Source organism: Daphnia pulicaria, chromosome 7 (assembly GCF_021234035.1).
Source record: "Daphnia pulicaria isolate SC F1-1A chromosome 7, SC_F0-13Bv2, whole genome shotgun sequence".
Classification (NCBI taxonomy): domain Eukaryota; kingdom Metazoa; phylum Arthropoda; class Branchiopoda; order Diplostraca; family Daphniidae; genus Daphnia; species Daphnia pulicaria.
In genome coordinates this window covers 6,224,237-6,242,257 of record NC_060919.1, presented here as the reverse complement: position 1 = coordinate 6,242,257, position 18,021 = coordinate 6,224,237, and the positions used below count along the sequence as shown (strand labels likewise).

General features: G+C 45.5%; 2 protein-coding genes across 2 annotated transcripts in view; both read right to left on the bottom strand.

Annotated features, from left to right (window-relative positions):
* Positions 1-18,021, bottom strand: part of LOC124348545 (ionotropic receptor 93a-like) — a 29,016-nt gene that overhangs the window by 3,450 nt on the left and 7,545 nt on the right. The gene's annotated exons all lie outside the window — the stretch shown is intronic.
* LOC124351028 lies at positions 1,981-16,026 on the bottom strand. The gene is made up of 12 exons (XM_046801780.1): positions 15,506-16,026; positions 6,556-8,009; positions 5,744-6,466; positions 4,941-5,185; positions 4,690-4,859; positions 3,795-3,985; positions 3,599-3,721; positions 3,362-3,502; positions 3,098-3,241; positions 2,732-2,902; positions 2,456-2,608; positions 1,981-2,379 (listed from the first exon to the last, which is right to left on the bottom strand). Exons 2-12 carry the CDS (start codon positions 7,942-7,944, stop codon positions 2,158-2,160), a joined length of 3,672 nt encoding a protein of 1,223 aa, XP_046657736.1. The 5' UTR covers positions 7,945-8,009; positions 15,506-16,026; the 3' UTR covers positions 1,981-2,157.

Here is an 18,021-nt window from a genome sequence, read left to right as displayed (position 1 = left end):
GCAGAAATAAACAGATTTCTTTTGTTGTCCCATCGTAACATGCAGGAACTCCGGCCAAAACAGATGAGGAAGCGAAGAAAGAAAAGACAAATATCATTCATTGTCTGATTTTCTCTTCTGGCAGAATGTTAACGATCCACTCACGAATGTGATTTTCACGCGTAACGACCTAATTAGCATGCGCCAACATTCGACCTACCTCCGCTATACATGCTCAACGTGCTCACAATCAGTTCGATCGTCATTTGTTAAATATAATAACCTTGCCGAGAGAATAAGCCTCGGAATAAGCTTTCTCTAATTTATGCGTGCGCACTGAAAGTGCCTTGACATGTATGCATAAAGCGTTTGATATCGATTACAGTTCGATTCGGTGGTGACAGTGGCCGTTAAATAATAATGGTATGGATTTTTATCCAGTTTTCATCCCAATTGAGGAATATCACGAAGAGTGGATTTCTTTGTTGACCAGTCGATATGCGGACTGATGATCAGCGACTATTAAAAAACTTTCTTTATTCCAATAATATTTCACCTTCTGTTTTGCGAGAGCGAAGTGATATGGCATCGCAGAGAGATTCAACGTATTCAGAACAAGGCTGCTGTCCCGGCAAGCATGAACGAACGGGGCCCGCGTATAAATAGGAATAGCCTTTTTTGTTTTACTTTTTCTTGTCACGCGTTCATGACATAGCGATGCGTGCACTTTCTCATCCGCAATTCGACAACATCAAAATGTGTAACATAAGTAGACATCTGCAGTTGAAATCTCGGGTGGGCCGATTTCCAGCGTGACACATATAATAATAATCATTCTCTAGCAGTTCTTATAGACCTTGTCGCGCCTATCCGTTCGAGCGGACGTGAAAGGATTGTCTCCGTCAACTCTCGGTCTAGCACACTTCTCACGCCTTGATATTATACACCGGCGTTTAATTTGAAAAAGATGCAGACAAGGTGTATATGTATGTATGGTTGTCGGTGGCCGATCTGTCAATTCAACGGAAAATTTCCCTTCGGCGAGTTCATCACAACTTCCGGAGAAAACACAAGTGAAAGAAAAGAGAAACAACGAGCTTCTATAGTAGTATTGGCGTCGACAGTATCAGTTGATGAATGAATGAGAGAAAAGAGTTCCCACCTGAAAGGTATCTCAATGGATATTTGCTTCCGTTCCTGAAGAATGAGATTGCCCAGCATTGGAAATCACCAAATCCCCTACGACGTCAGTCAAAATCAAATTTAATTGTAGAATGATTATGATGCGCTCAAGTATTTTAATACCATCGTCAGAATGCTGTCCATGAGCTTTGATGTACATTTTCTTCGTATTTTTTTTGCGCAATCTATACGTATATGAATTGTGCAGAGCCCTTTTTCTCTTTTCTGCTTTGAATGACAATGGGGTTGCTCAATCACGCTGTCCCGTGAGGCAGCTCATCCTGCAAAGAATGCGAAAAGACCTTTAACTGGATGATGAACTTTAATTTGATATGTGACATGCGCAGCAACAGCGAAAGGTTAGACTGCGGGTTAGCACCTGCGCCAACTTCCAGAGCGATATTGTATGTTTGCCAACTGCGTGATGACACGTCTAACGAAAATCCCCCCCTGTAATTTCTTCATTCCGAATGCCGAAAAAGTCGCTCTGAACGCCAGGATTTTCTTTCAACTGCCTTGACCTTTTAATTCCGTGGGCCGAACATGGTGACGAGTGCATAGTCTATGATATGATTTCAGGTCACAACAGAAAAAGACAATTAAACTGACATTAGCCCATGACATAGTTCTAATAACTTTTTTTTCTTCCATGCAGTTATATGGGACACATCGTGAATCTTTCTCGTCACGCATCGTTGTTTGAAATCTTTGAAATGTTACGTGTGTCACTCCCGCCCGCGCTGTAGGCATGACTGTCGTCAAGCAATGCCAAAACAAAGCCAAAGAAAAGGCGTCGTTGCCAAGGGGCGTTATTGGGGCCACGGTGCTTAATAATATATATTTGTTTTTTGGTCAAATATGGTACAATTGTAAGGTAGGTCAACTGATTGTTTTATATATAATATATAAGCTCCACTTAGCAACAACAGTTATTATTACAATGGGGGGGGGGGAATCAATAATTGTAAATTGTAAAATGATCTAGAATGAATCTCGTCAGTTGATCATCATGACGTGAGGTAAGGCGTTCCGGCGCTGCTTCCACCGGCCGAGACCCAGGCTGAGGGTCCGTAACCTGTGCAGCCACTGCTGGGTCTGGCCGGCTTCAATCGTCTGGCAAATGAACGACTCTTTGGTGACGATGTGATGGATCTCGAAGAAGTTGGGCAGTTCGTCCGCCTCGCTGCTGATTGTGCAGTAGGAGAGCATCAGAGGATCCTGTGCATGAAATCAAATGTAATTTTATCACCTGGAAAGCTATAAAAAAAGAAGGAGTAGGGGGTACTGAACTCACCCTATAAATAGAAGGTCCAGGTCTGGCATTCTTGACGTCTTTGATGAGGACGACTGCGGCTTCTTGGACGGTTGGTTTCACGCCAAACGTCACTTGGGCGCTGTCGGCCACGGTTTCTCCGCCCAGCTCGTAGACGTTGGTCTTGTTGCTGTCCTGGATTTTGATTTCATTTTGAATGTACGTAAGAGAGAGAGACGGGTGAGAAAGTCGGCAACGAAAGAAGAAAAAAAGAGAGTGTTGTACTTGTCAAATATATTCAAAAAGGCAAAGCCATACTTGGTGGTTGAGAGTGACGAGGCCCATCCAGACGTTCTGCCATTTGAGAGTGCGGCCTCGGCTGCGGGTGGTGGTCAAAAGCAGTTCACCCGGCTGCGTCAGTTTCACGTAGCCCTCCATTACCAGTTGGGCAGCGGCGTTGTCCGACCAACCGAGGCAATCCATCGCCAACTGCGGGCCAACAACAAACATAACAAGATGGACGATGATGAGAAAACCACCATGGTCGGCGGTCGTCGTTTTTTTGAAAATGTGTGTGTTGGTTATTTATTTTTTCTTCTTTTTTTTCTTCTTCTTTTGGTCACGCACGCCGGCCGAAAGTGTATGTGTGTGTGTGCATAGAAATACATTGGCGTCATGTCTTACCTTGCGTAACCGAAGGTTCATCAACTCTTCGCCGGATGGCCGCTGCATGCTGCTCGAGTTGGCTGAAGCGTTGTTGGCGTTGAGATTGGGCACCGAGTAACCGCGCCGCCACGGTCGGGAAACAGTTCCAAGTTCTTTGGCCTCCTGTGATTGCGCGTTCATTTTTTCACGTTCAATAAACACCGTTCAATGGAGAAAGAAAATTTTTAATAATAATTCGTCGAGCGTGAATAGGAAAAGCAGAGCCGAGCTGGTTATTATTACCGCGTTGATGGCCGTCAGGTAGGATTCCACTTTGGCCTGGGCCTCGCGCAAAGCTTCGCGCATCTCCACGTCCTGCTGGGCAGTGGCGCGGAGCAATCTCCCCAAAAGTAGCGGATATTTGGTGATCCTTTGAACGGGAACCTGCCAATGTTTGACGATGGAAACCAACAAACGAACACAAATGTGTTGAATAATTTTTCGCAGGTGGGACTGACGATGACGACGATGATTTCATACCATGAGGAAAGCGTGTAGATCCATCCGCCGGAGGGCCGGATTCTCCAGCTGAGACGCTCGCAAGAAGATGCGCAACAATTCGCGTTCCTTTTCCAGCGTGGATAGCAACAGCGAGGCCTCACCCTGGTTGCAAAAGTGACGAGGTCGTTTATTTTATGACAATGAGAAATGGTGATGACGTTGGCGGATTTCTTACGGAGCGGACGCAGTAACGACGAAAGGCGTCCATCATCTCCTCGGTTTCTTTGTCCAAGAAGAGACGGGCAACGTCGACCGTCAGGAGGTCCTCGTCGCCTTGTTCCAGGGCGATCTCGACGGCTTCGCGCAGTCGCTGGCCAAACCGCTGGCTCTGCCCGCTCAATTCCGTCACGTTCAGGAACACGGCATCTGAAATAAGGCAGAAAAAAGTGACATCATTAAATTTCTTTCCCAACAAAATCCTGAAAAGACAAACGAAGCGAATTTAGCCGAAGGTGAAGTCGTCATTTTCTTTCAACAGATTGGAACTGATTCCAGACAATAACGGCTGTACATATAATGTGATACGCAATTTCGACCTGGTTTCCCATCGTCATCATCGTCGTTCACCCGTCAGCAGCCAGCAGCCAGCAGTTCCGGACTACTTGGCATTGTGTCGCACGCCACCCACATGACCGTTCACTCGGTTTCTCTCTTTCTTTCTCTCTCTCTCCTACTGTACACATGTATCAATGCAACTCTCATCATCATCTCCCCCCGTGAATATTTGTTTGATGTTGCAGTAGCCGCCCATATTAGGTCTTGGCTTAGGTCGTTAAGACGACGGCGGCCGCATAAATCAGCGTCACGAAACGGGCCCAAAGTTAGCAGCAGGAAAACAAACGAGAAAAGATAAAAAAAGCTAAAAAAGATTTGTGGCGCCGCTGGTGGTTCAACAGCCACCACGACCGCCAACGTCAATTCGCCACTCTCTCTCTCTCTTTGGCTGTGGCCGACGTTTTGATCCCCTTTTTTTATTTTATTAGACATTCTTTATTATTATACATTTTTTGTGTTGTTCCCCCCTCGAGACTTTTCCATTCTTAATGTTGTTTTTTTCTTCTCTTTCTTACCTAATTGGCGTAGAGGAACAAGGCCGGCGACTAGTAAGGGCTTGTATAATTCGTCTTGAAGGACGCGCAAGTCACGACCGTAGCGAACTTCCGTCTCCAACAGCTCGGCCAGCACTTCGCGACGCTCGCAGCGACGCCGAGCGCATCGGTGACACACCAAACTGTCGTGCCTGGAAAAAACAAACAAATGAAACACACACACCCATGTCAATAATGTTTCATTGTTGTCGTTGTTGAATTTTTGTTCTTACTCTTCTTGATCCGGCTCCAGCGGCTGGTCACAGTCGACACACCACGGGATAGCGGCCGGACCGTCTTGGCCGCTGCTGGGCAAAGTGGTGGTCGACGATCCTTCCGTCGTCGTATGGGTCGGCTGGTGATGAGCAGACGATTTATTCAAACGGCGCATCCGCCTTAACCTCTGGGCCGTTCCCGAAGTCTCGGAGCCAACGCCCGAATCGTTCCGCTCGATCTCACCTCCTCCGCTGCCGCCATTCTGGAAAGAAAAAGAATAAAAATAAGAAAAAGATAAAAAAAAATGATCTTCCCTTCAGACACATAACTTTCGCCCACACACATAGTATATACTGCCGTCATCATCCACTCCCCTTTTTACCACCACCACCACCGGCCCATTCATTTTTTTTTTGTCTGGGCTCATCGCGTGAAAGTCGCGAAATGATTGCGGGAAAAATGAAGAGAGAGACCGTGAACACGACGAAAAAGACCAGAGATGTTCAGAAACATGAGACTATGAATATTCATAAACCTTTTTATTATTATTATTATTTTTGCATTTGTTTGACTCCCACCGATAGTAGAGGAAACGGTTCTTTTCACCTCCAATGATCGTTAGTCATTTCTCGCCATTTTCGTTCGTTCGGTGTGTGGCAACCGGCACACGGAAATGGCGTGACGGGTCAATACCAATCACATCGCCAACTTTCACCCAGGGATTTCCGACTCCTTTCAATCGTCGATTTATGGAAATCTTCTTGTCGGTTTGGGGTCCGTCGTGACACAACACACGCAGACTCATTTGTTCTTGTTTTACCTGGTAACCGCCGGTCGAGGACGTTGGCGTGATTCCCGGAGCCGATAGGGCGCTCTCCTGGCTGCTGGATTGCGTGCTGGTGCTGGACTGCGTGCTCCGGTTGCTGTTGCGATTGGGTCCGTTGTGGCGCATGGCCAAAAGGAGGGCGCCCATCTCGTCGTCTTCCTCCTCGTCGGCCGGAATCAGCTGCGGTAAACTGGGCGTCATGGGACTGGCCGGACTGGGACTGTTGGGTCGCTTCCGCTCTCTCTGCTCGGCCTCCACCGAAATGATGCCCGTCGGGTGTTTCTTGCGCAATTCCTCGAGGTAGCGCAAAATGTCCTGGCGGCTGGCGCCGGCGAAGGAGCCGCCGCGGCCGGCCCGGCTCAGTCCCCTGCCGCGCTCCTTCATGTCGTCAATCTCCTCGTAAATGTGCTCCTCCTCGGCGGGCGGAGGCAACAACAAGGACGGGTCGGCTTGCACCCGACTGGCCGATCGATCACGCCCGATGGACGAGAAAGACGGCCACAGACGAGAGACGGGCCGACGTTTGGGTTCGTTTTCACCAGACGCCGGAGGAGGAGGAGGTTCTGGACGCGTTACCACCAAAGGAGGAGGAGGAGGCTCCAACGTTCGATTTCTTCCGGCTGCTGGAAGCGATTGTTTATCTTCTTTGACAGCGTCGAAGGCTTCGGACTCTTGCTGGTGATGCTGGTGGCCAGACCAGGCTGTCCAGCTCACCATCTGCCGAAAGAGAAAACGACAGATTGGGTGTCAGGGGAACCTTCAAAGGTACATATGGAAATTTGTTTGAGAGGAAAAGGATAGTTTACCTGTCCGATGAGAGGCCGTCCAGCCCACGAAGTGATACCAGGAGAGAGATCTAATGTCGGAAGAGGTGTGACAGGAACTGATGCGGCCGACTCGCTGGCCGACTTATTGGCCGACGAGTCTCGGGGTAGACTGTCGTTGTCGGTTTTCGAGTGCCGGTAAATGCGGCGCGGAGGAGCCACAGGTGGTGGTGGCGGCGGAGTGTCGTTGGTGGGGCTTTCCGGTCCCCTCCCAACCTTGATGGACACTCCGGCGTAAACCGGAGTGGGCGGAGGCGGCGGAGGTGGTGGCTCAGTCGGCCGGACGATCGTTTTGCGCCGGTTGTTGGGCGACTGTGGCGCCGGTGGTGTCGGCGGAGAAGCGGCTGACGTCGTCGTCACCGGAATCGTTAGCGGTTCCGGCGGAGACAGGCCGAAAAGATCGTGGAGCGATCCGCGTGATCGGGTCTTTTGTGTCAGGCGGGTCGTGTCGTGAAAACTGGCCGGCGCCGCCATCTTGGGTCGTGCCCGATCGCTCAAACTCCGCCGGAGTGGACAGCTCCGCTGGAATTCCACCTTGAGACTGACTTTCTCGGCCTTGATGGCCGCCGGCGAATCTTGGCCCGTCAGAATGCAAATCCGCTGGCCGCTGACGATCAGACCCGGTCGATCGACGGCCACCGTCGTCTGTGGAGGAGATTCGTCGCTGGCGTCGCTTTCACCGTCGTCGGCGTCGTCATCCGACAGGTAGAGTGGCGGAGGAACGGACGTCGGTAAAGGCGGGGCCGCGTGACTGACCGACACTCTGTGCTGCTGCTGCTGCTGTTGTTTATTCTCCCTCATCTGGCGGATGTTTTGGTTGACATCCGCCGCCCGGAACTCGTAAGTGCCGTAATGATCCTCTGCCATTTTGGTCTGGACTGTCGCCTTTCTTTCGCTCATCGGTCCGACCTCCATCGACGGATCGGCCGCACGAAAAACGGGCGAAGTCCTCACTGGATACAATCCGCGGGTGGTTGTCCAGTCGGTGGTTCGCCGGATGGCGATCGAGCCCACCGCCGGAGTGGCCATCCATCCGTTGGCCGGATCAAGCCCGTATTTCTTGCGGTAATCGTAAACGAAGTTGGCGGCCACGAAAACGCTGCCCTGGAGCGACGGAACCGAAGGGGCGTGGTGTCCTTCCTGCAGGTGCGGATGCGTGACCCAGGCGCTCGTCCAGTCCTCACCCGGTCCGGCCATGTGAGACTCGACGCCGCCGCTGTTGGAGGAGACGACGACCGTTCCGTATTGGCCGGCCGACGATTTGAATCGATCCTTGAGCCGGCCCGTCCACGATCGCCTCTTGCTGGCCATCGGCGGCGTTTTGACTTTCATGTCGTACATGGCAACTTGTCCGTCTCTTTGTTTGCGCATGCGGGATCCAAAAATAAAAGGGTCGGGTCTGATTTGGCGTCACTCACAGCCGGGGAATGCGTCACCTGAATTTGTTCAACCGAAAAAATAGAAAATTAATTTAATTCCAAGTCCCGCAAGTGTTTCATAATGGCCCGCATTCATTATTAACCAGACAGTTTACAAATGACAATGTTTAGAATTGCAACATTTAAACCAAAAATACTTGGGCTAGAATTCGGTTGACCCATTTGTTGTCGTCACGCCGACAATAACAGGGTCCCAGAATTTAACAAATTTCAAGTTAAAAACCGTGATTGTTTTTTTTTTGTTTCTTTTTCCGTGAATAGGGTACGGTTGGACGAGCAACTTGAATTGAAAAAACATATGGTGCTGTGTGTGTGTGTGTTTGTTCCGCTTGGTTTGTTGTACACAAGAAGTGACAATGAACCCGGCAGTCTCCCTCGAGATGAAAGGGAAAATCTTCCGTTAGGACCCACCGGCTTGTGCTGTAAGCCGCAGTGCGTCCGCGTGATCAAAGGAGCAGTCCAGCTGATGGACAGAGCGAGCCGCAGCAAGGAGCCGCTGGCCTTCATTGTCCAGCATTATTATTATTATAGCTCTTTCTCTCTTTCTCTCTAGCTCTCTTCGCTTTTTAGAATCAAGATAAGATGTATATACGTTGCATCCAGACGTCTAATCACCTCTAAGTCAAAGCTAGAATTCCCGTTAGGAATTTGTCCACTTACGAGCCAGCCTCTGATTCTTTCTCCGACAACAACAACAACTACGCAACAACATGCAAAGTGCAAACACAGCTGCAGGGTGGGTGGGGGGTTCTTGAGCGCCAGGTGATTGACGCCCCACGGTCGTTAAAAGAAATTAAATAGAAGGTGCTGCTGCTGAGGATCGTAGATAAAAGAGTAGCTCCCAAAATCCTTTTTAATTTGTGAGCTGCTCTTCGATTCTATTCGAACTCGATGGGCGATTGTCGGCCAATTAAAAAAGTGAGAGCGACGAATTGCTGTGTGTGTCTTTAGAACGTCAAGGACGGCTCGATCCTTGGCTAGCAAAGGCTTTTCACGCTTTGACATTGCGTATCGGTCGGGAGACGACCAACAAAAAAAACTTGTTTCGTTCATGACCGAACCGTTTGAGAAAGGGAAGAAAAAACTGGTAATTTAATGAAAAACGAAATTCAAAACGACCAAAACAAACAGGCTCTAATGAAAGTTTCTTTTGCCTCTCTCTGGAGACTAACAGGTTCTTTTTTTTTTAAAATAAGATTTACCAAGAAAAAAAAAATAGATTAAACTGTTAATTTACACACACACTATTATGCGCGTGGAATCACTTTTTATTTATTTTTTGGTTAACGGTAAGTATTTCAAGTTTTTATTTTTATTTTTTTCGATCCTGTTTCTTTTTTCTTTTTCTTTCCGAAATTCTCATATTGTTTGGTGGGAGTGTCGCCGTGTCCTTTTTTCAATATGAAATGATGACATTCACCAAAAGTCCCGTTTGTGATTCAGTTTTCTTGATTTTCTTCTTTTTCTTTCGCTGTTCGTTTGTTTCTCAAACTATTTACGAGCACGCTGTGGGGTAATGTCGAGTCGAGAATTCTACACCACCACCGCGTACAGGAGAGGTGATCCACAATTAAACAAGTCCCATACACAGTTAGATCTGTACACCGCAGCTTGGCGGTTTGTCGGTCGGGCGTCCAATAAACCAGAGCCCGAGAAACAACAACCCAACTCGGTGAATTCTTCTTTTTCTTCTTTTCTTTTATTAGATTATTTATTGATTTCGCGGAAATGGTTCTCAACCGAACGAACGAACGAAAAAATAAAAAGAACTTTTTCTCGGGATGAGAAGAGTGTTGTTGTGTCTAGGCTATTTATTATCCACGGCGTCGTGATTCCATTTTTTGTGTGTGATTCGTTTGAGCCGATTCGGCGGGAAGTGAGGAGGCATTGACACGAGCAAAGTTACACACAGCCGGTGTGTGTGTGTGTGTGCAGCCAAAAAAAGAGCAACACGGAAGTTGTGTACGCGGCTAGTAGTAGCAGCAGAGTGGGAACTCAAATGAATTTTTCACTCGGCTATTGCCTTGAGGCCGCCGGTGTCATCGTTCTCTCTCTTCGCTTCCAGCTCTGCTCAATTTTTGTTTTTTTTCTTTCCCCCCTCTGAGCTGATCTCTTCCTATTGTGAGGATGTGAACGCGTCTGATTCCAATCCGTGACGAACAGATTCATAAAGCAGATCAACGAACTCATCAGTCGACTTCTTACAAGCCTCCCCTATAGACACATCATCTTCTTCTCTATTGAAATTTTAAAAAATGAAATGAAAAATCACAGACGGTAGAGTAGACGAGTATAAGACAAGCTCCGCCGGATTCTCTCTCGAAAAATGGAAGAATTGAATGAAACAAAAATCGACGCAGAGAAAGCGCATCTGCTCGACTGCGCAAATACAGGCCCATCTTTTAAATGCACACACAGATGGGCGCATTAAAAAAAAGGTTCAGCGAACGCGTTGTCCAACATTTGGTGAAAAATAAAAAAATCTTGCCCAAGTTTATTTCTTTCCCGTGTACAAGACACAAGTTTATACATTATATCGCATGGTCGGCGCTGTCGGCCATCTGGTCTCTCTCTCTATGCCTTCCAGTCGTCTACAGTATTAAATCTTGTGTGTCGGGACGAAAGTGTGTACGGTCACTTATTATGACGTGTTGAGATCGGACATGCCCCGGGCTAAAAAATATTATAGAAGCACAGCCATTGGATATATCATAACGGGGCAATCTAAACATTTTTCGCATTCCCAAAAAAGGTTTTGTCGTTCGTCGTGATATCAAGGACTCGATCTCGTTTCCGAGCTGAGAAACGCGCTGACCGAATGACGACAACTGTTGAAAGAGTTGCCACTTATGGCGACATTCAGACTATCTATTGCTGGAGATATCCGCCCTCCCCCCAAATAAGGCAGAGGTAGAATTGAATTCTGTGGCGATTTGACGATGGCTGTTTTTTTATTTTTCCGATTTTTTCCCCGTGTCACGATTCACAATACGCTGTAGCTCATTTTTTATTTAGCAGCAACTTCCTTTTCCTTGTTGCTTTTTTCCAGGTTATCACGTGTGTTCGTTCTACAATCACACACGCAATCTGAGTTGTTTGGCCTTGCGTCGTCGTCACCGAACGGGTTACTTTCCTCGAAGTCGGGCGGAAAATCCGAATTCAAATAAACCACAACAAATGGGAAGAAGTAGAGAAGAATGAGCGATCGGTTTTCGATAGAATCCAGTCTCGTGACCGAATCATAACGCCATTAACCGAGCCCATAACAAAATAACCATTTAGGAAAGAGGGGAAAAAAAAGAACAGCCCATTTCACCTCTGGCTCCAAATCCCCTTCATTTTTTTAACATTGTTGTTTGTTTTTAATTTTGGGTTTTTGTTTTTTCCTGGTCTATAAAAACTCGGGAGAGAATTGATATTCCGGCCGCATCAGAATGAGCGTGACATTTTCCCCTCTAAAACCTTAAAAACGAAAAATTCGTGAGTTCTATTATCCTCTCTTTCATTTTTCCTTTTTTTATCCCAACGAATTTCGAGCGTTCAGACCAGAAAAATATTTAAAAAACCTGGAAATGATATCGGGAGTTGTGGGATGCGCTCGAGTTCTTCACGTGCCCTTCACGAAAAAATCATTCCAACGGCAGTTATTATTTCGAGAAAGAAAAAGAAAAAGGAAAGAAAGACCGAGAATATAATACACAAGAAGTATAGAAGGGCTTAAGTGGAATGACGACATTCCTCGTCTCCCTCCAGGCGATTGAACCGGTTTCACGCCGAATCACGCACTGCTTTTAGAGACGAAACAAACGCCAAAATGAAACGGAGAAGAAGAAGAAAAAATGCGCCACGTACATAATCAACGATACCTATCGAATTTCTCTACGCTCAATTGCAGCAGGCGTTGCGTCATATTAAGGCAGCAGTTGGAAGAGGAGGGAGGGCAACAACGAGAAAATTGACACAAAAGAGACAACCAGTCAGTCGGGTTTGAAGGTAAGACAGTCGACCATCGGTAGCCGCGAATTTAAAAAAAAAATCAAATAGACAATCGTCCACTTTCTCTAGCTCCTTCTTTATAATAAAACGGGTCAAATCTGAATGCCTTTTCGTCGCTATCTCTATACTACTCGCCCACCATTTTTACTATTGAGGCCTTTTTTTTAATAGCTGTTGATCGCTTTTCGTTTGTGCATGAAATCTAAACAGTTGAACGCTCAAATGGGAACGGCTGTTGTTGTGCTGTTGCTGTTGCCGTAGTGAAAGTCTGAGAGCGGACGACTGTGCCAACCCGGTCGCTCATTCAGGTCAATCCATCGTGAATTCGTCGGGTTATATTCTCTCTCTACACCAACGATTTCCCAAAAAAAAAATACCCTGGCCATTTTGAAATATATACTATTGTATACATCATCGTGAAATATTGCGAGGCAGTGTAATAATGTCAATGATTATTAGACTTGCGCAATTTCTGTCAAAGCCTCTCATTTGCATCTGGACAGATATTTTTGGAGAGCGCGGGATTTTTGCCTAAACGAACCTGATGGATGGCGACCGTTCGGCGGAAATGTTCCATCTTGGTTCTCTCTCCATGTGCAACATTGGCGGACTTTGTGTGTTTCGGAAGTGGAATGCAGAAGAAGAAGAAGAAGAAAAAAGAGCGCGCGTGATCATCTCATCCAGGATGTCGTTGCTCTCTCTTTCGTAAAGAAAGAAAGAAAAAAGATGCGCCTAATAAATTTAGGCTAGGCGTTTGCTGGAGAGTAGAACACCGTGACCTAGATCCCCCCTCCGCCATGTATATTACCTTCTCTGCTGTGTGTTTCTTGTGTCTATCTCTCCGCCTCTCTCTCTCTCTCTCTTACACAGCTTGGGCGAAAAGGGTCGAGACTCTTGTGCTGCGTGCGTGCTGCGTGCGGGAACAATACCAGAAAAGGCAATCAACCTCCAGGCTATTTTGATGATTATTTATACGCAAGGAGGAAGGCGTCTTATCACTTTGACAAGTTGGATTTTTTTTTCTCAAACTTTTTACTCCGCCCGATTTTTTTTTTACTTCTCCCGTTTTTAGAAAGTTTTTTTTCTCCCCTTCATCAATAACCAACCCCCGAGACTCACGATTCCATGAATTTTTTTTCGTTCGTTCGTTCCTTTTTCTCTGCATGATTTTTGTTTCATCTGCTGCCATTTTGCCAAAGATTTTGATCTCTCCTCACGCAGAGAGTCACGTATCTATACCACATAATGTGTGTGTGTGTGTGAGAAACGAAAAAAAGACATGGTGCTGAGAAAGTCAACCGTCACCCTCCGAAAAACACCAGGGCGTGACCGAGGAGACTTGAACGCGCTCACGGCAACAACACTCGTACAAAAGTTTCATTTTTTTTATTATCACTGCGCGCTGTCTGTCTGTCGTCGGATGGAACCGTATCGATATGTAACGAAATGGAAAAGACAAGAGAGAGAGAGTGTTCCAGTAAAATAAGAGAATGACACAAACATTTGGCCTTTATATCAAACGTGATACCCCAAAGAAAAACGAGTTAGGACAAGATAACCAGTTCGTGGAAAATGTCAATCAAGTTTTTTGCTTAGATTGTTAACGTCTCCATTTCTTTTGAATATCACGTGCTTATTAATTGATTGCTGACGTTGCCAAAAAAACCGGATTCCTACTGTGTTGACTCGAAACATTTTGCCGGCCAAAAGGTGATGTGCCATAGCGAGCAGAAAAAGTCAACAAGGCACAGTTTTATTCCGCGTCACGTTCCATCCAGCCAGTGGAAGTTGTGACATGGTCGAATTCCTTGACCAAAAGACGAGTTCTCGGGGTTCATGACTTTGAACAAAATAAAAAGAGTCTCCAAACATTTCAACGCAAACAACAAAAGAACATCGGCACACAAAAGGTGAAGAAGAAGAAATGACAAGATATTTTTGGTTCTTTTAAGGTCACAATAAGTTTTGTGCGCCTCCCAAAATCTATCTTATAATATACCTTATATAGACATCGCATGAGACGCCTGGCACTGTCTATCTCTCTCTCTCCTATAATAACTGAGGAATAATATTTCTTTGTTAAGCAAATGGCTGGCATCCGGTCCGGAACCGCTTCCTGTTTTGTCGGGTTCTTCTTCAGAGTACCAGCGTCCACCACCGAAAAGAAATTAGACAGAACACCAGAAGGGAGGCGGAGTTAGTTTGTTCTTTTCCTGTTTCATGGAAAAATATATAAAAACTTCTTATTCCCCCCTCTCTCTCTCTCATCCTCGTTTAACTCTAAATTGAAAGTGGTCGTGGTGAACTAACGAACAATTTTTCTTTTCTTCCTCCCCCCTCTCTCTCACCTGGACTCTCTGGAGATTGAAATAACGTGACGTGGTTTCTTGATTTTCACAACTTCCCCGTGACTGAGCACAAATTTTATTTTTTTCTGTTTTCTTTTACTCCGCCCTTTTTTTCAGCTGGCGAAATAATAAAAAACCGCCGATGAAACTTTTTGGTCTCGTTCGATTTCGTTTCTTTGTTTCCCGTGACGAGAGAAAAAAATAAAACGTCAAAGATGCGTGGGAAAAGAACACTGCCGAGATCCAATCAAATATATTCACGCAATCTCCAATCTCGCTTTTCTTTGTTTCGTGGATGGAAAAATAAGGGGATCAAAGGTTAGCTTGATATGATTATAATCGTCAAGACACAAGGTCTCCGGGAAACAAAAATATAAAAGGGCCTTTTTTCCTTGGTTGATTAGCGCAACTGTACCGTCAGGAAACCTACACGAGGGAGACCCACCAATCGGATGTTACCCAACATGACCCGAGGGCCCACCCCTCCAGCTGCCAGAATCAAATACACATTTCTTTTTCTTTTAAATCTAACGGTACTTACTACTCCATAGCTTCGTCAACATGTTCAAAGGGCGTCTGTGCACATTGCAAAGGGGCTCTCTCAACACATTTCTCTCGGCCGGTCGTTCGTGACGCCATTTTAACAAGAGCGCCACTGAGTGTCCACACCCACGCTCGGCCGCCCTCACATACAGGGCCCAGGAGTCCAGGACCAAGCAGCAGCTGTTCATATTTTACGGTCGCCGGATTTTTTTAGACGGATCAATAAAAAAACGGCCAAGGTCCGTCTTTGTTTTTATTGTCGTCTGAAAAACATTCTTGGGTATGATTGAAAACTGTCGACGACGATTTGACGCCGATTCGCTCAAGGGCAAATGGTGGTCGAGAGAGGGGGGGACTCTTCACCTTGAGGCGAACTCTGCTGCTGGGTGTAGGTGTACCTACTAGGAAAAACAGGCCGTGGCTATTGAACCTGCTTTTATTCAATTTTGTCTAATTCAGCCCCCGAATCAAAGCCGGGAGGTTGTTATACTAATAACTTATTAAACAACAACTGGTTTTTCTTGAATCCCAAAATGAGTCGACCGCGATCAAAATCAGAGCAAATAGACACACAGGCGAAAAAGGAGAAAAATCACATGAACTCACATTGTCTGTCCGTGGAGTTGAACGCCGAATTACTCGGCGGGGGGGTTGTTGTTCACTTGCAGCCAAATGAATTCAGATGAATGATGTGGAGGAAAGAGGTCAACGGGTCACGTCTTGTTCCACCAGCAGAAGATGTCTCGGCCAAACTCTCTCCAAACTTGCACACCGTGTAAAACCACTTCGCGTCGTGCACAACGTGATTCACTCAAACTCACACTCGTTTCGAAATCATCCCCAGAATTATTTATTGTCTTTCTCTTTTACTAATTCAAGTATAGAGATTTGACAAATCACGGCCACCAAAAAATCAACACCCAAACGTGTGAGAGAGAAATAGATATTTATATACGAAGTAAAAACACTATGCACACGAAAAACGAGAGAGAACTTTCCTGTGTTGGCCGAAGCAACAGCAGGATATGTGCGACCGAGCAGCTGGGACTTTCACGACTTTCTGGCGAGTTGTGAACACAAAAGGTAGGAAGTTTTTTTCCAAATAACTCCCTCCTCGTTCTTTGAGTTTTTTATTTTAGAGAGAGGTAGAAAGCCTCAAGGCGATGGGCAGGTAAAATTCTGTAAGCACAAAGTCGACTCGGCTAGTCGACTTACCATTGCACGACTGAGCCAACCAGGTGTGTGTGTGCTACGCGCGCCATCTGACGGTCGATTATCGCATTTCGCTGTAATAGGAATCAAATGGGCAATAACACATTTGGTCTCCAGTGGATTATTTTAATAAAAGACAAAATCGATAAAGATTGAGTTTTTGCTCCTTTGTTTGGCGAGTCAATGTCCTTTCGAGGAGAAAGAGATTGTTTCGTGGAATTGTTTTCCAACAGTTTGATACCAAACGAAAAAATACGAAATGGGGACTATCATGCAGGAAGTTGATGATACGCTGGGCGCGCGCATGACGAATATAGAAATCGAAGGTACGTTGAGATAAATAGGTAATTACCAAATAGGTCATGCGGTTTGGCACCCGCACCTTGTAATAATAACACATCGCCGATGTGTCCTAGATCTTTGGATATTTTTCCCACCAAGGTTTGATTGTTTTCTCTCGATTACGGCGAATTTGTTCGAAGCTCAAAATCCAAGTCGCTCCTTATAAGAGCGGAGCCCATCAATCTCTTCGTCGTCGAAATATCGTTAATATAAAATTTAAAAAAGAATACGCAAATACGCGTTATAAAAGGAATATTATACCCGATAATTATTTCTCTCGATGACAGTGATCGATTCCGGAATTCTTCCGAACCAGAATTTATTACTTTTGCAAGACTTAGGCTATTGTAGCTGATGTTATTATCGTGATAACTTTATCGTGTCTGTGAGGCGGATACTTGCCGCCAGCACAGAAATATTTGACGAAAACACAAGATATCTTTTCCTCCAATATTCTGGATTTTTCCATCGAACTGATAGAGTGTGATAAAAAGTTACTTCTGTGTACAGATCGAACGATAGATAGTATGCATGTGATACGTGACAACCTTGGAAATGGCAATCGCTTCTTTTATTGTCCCGGAAACCGGAATCGGGAGTCTGATACTGTGTGTTGTCATTATTCCAATGTTTCTCCTGATTAGGTTTTTCCCCCCGGTAAGAAAAAACAAAACAACTGCCATTTCGCCAGATTCCCATAGACAGAAACATTTCTTATTTTATAGAAACGATTTATGTTTCGACATCAAAACGATTTCTGTTGTTCAGGTATGTACGTAATGAGCAATTTTTTTGGGGGAAAGAATGCGATGAACCTTGATCAACTTCCGTTCAAATCGCCACTGCTGCATTGACCTTCGAGATTTGGTATTTTGAAACTCCTGGGGAAATTGAGGAATCCAAATTTTTTGTAGATATATTTGTGCAGGGATCTTGGAAATGTAGGGGCTATTCCTTTTTTGTAAAATTTTGATCCTTATTCTAATTTCTTTTTGCTACTAACAATGTTCCATACGATGATGCCTTGCCATCTGTTGCATTTCCCAAGAAATGACAGCATAAATTCAAAATTTACTTGGCTCTCCAACCAGCTTTCCGGCCTTTCCCCAATAATTTGTTCAGGAAATTTTTTTTTCGCGCCAAGCAATTTTGAAATTGGGTGGTTAGAAAATGCAATAGATGACGTAAGGCTCAACAACTACAATATGATAGAAAGAGAAAAGAGACAGACAAAACACACCTACGGGCTACGACTACGAGGGACGGCGGCGGCGGCGGCGATCTAAATTTTCTTTTTCCTTTTTTGATACGAATTCCTGAATTCGTTCCGTTTCAGAAAACGTGTCCAAATAAATCAAATGACAAAATAACACCAAATGAAGGCAAATGGACGACGTTTTTCAAATTTTTTTTTTTTTAGTTTCAGGCTATAATTGGTAATTAATATTAATCAGGATGTTGTGACATTGTCGCTCCTTCGGCGATCCCAGTGCTCTGTAGGGAACCCACAAAGGCCCCAAGTACTCGTCTAGTGAAAACATAGGCTACTCTTCACATAAATAAATGTT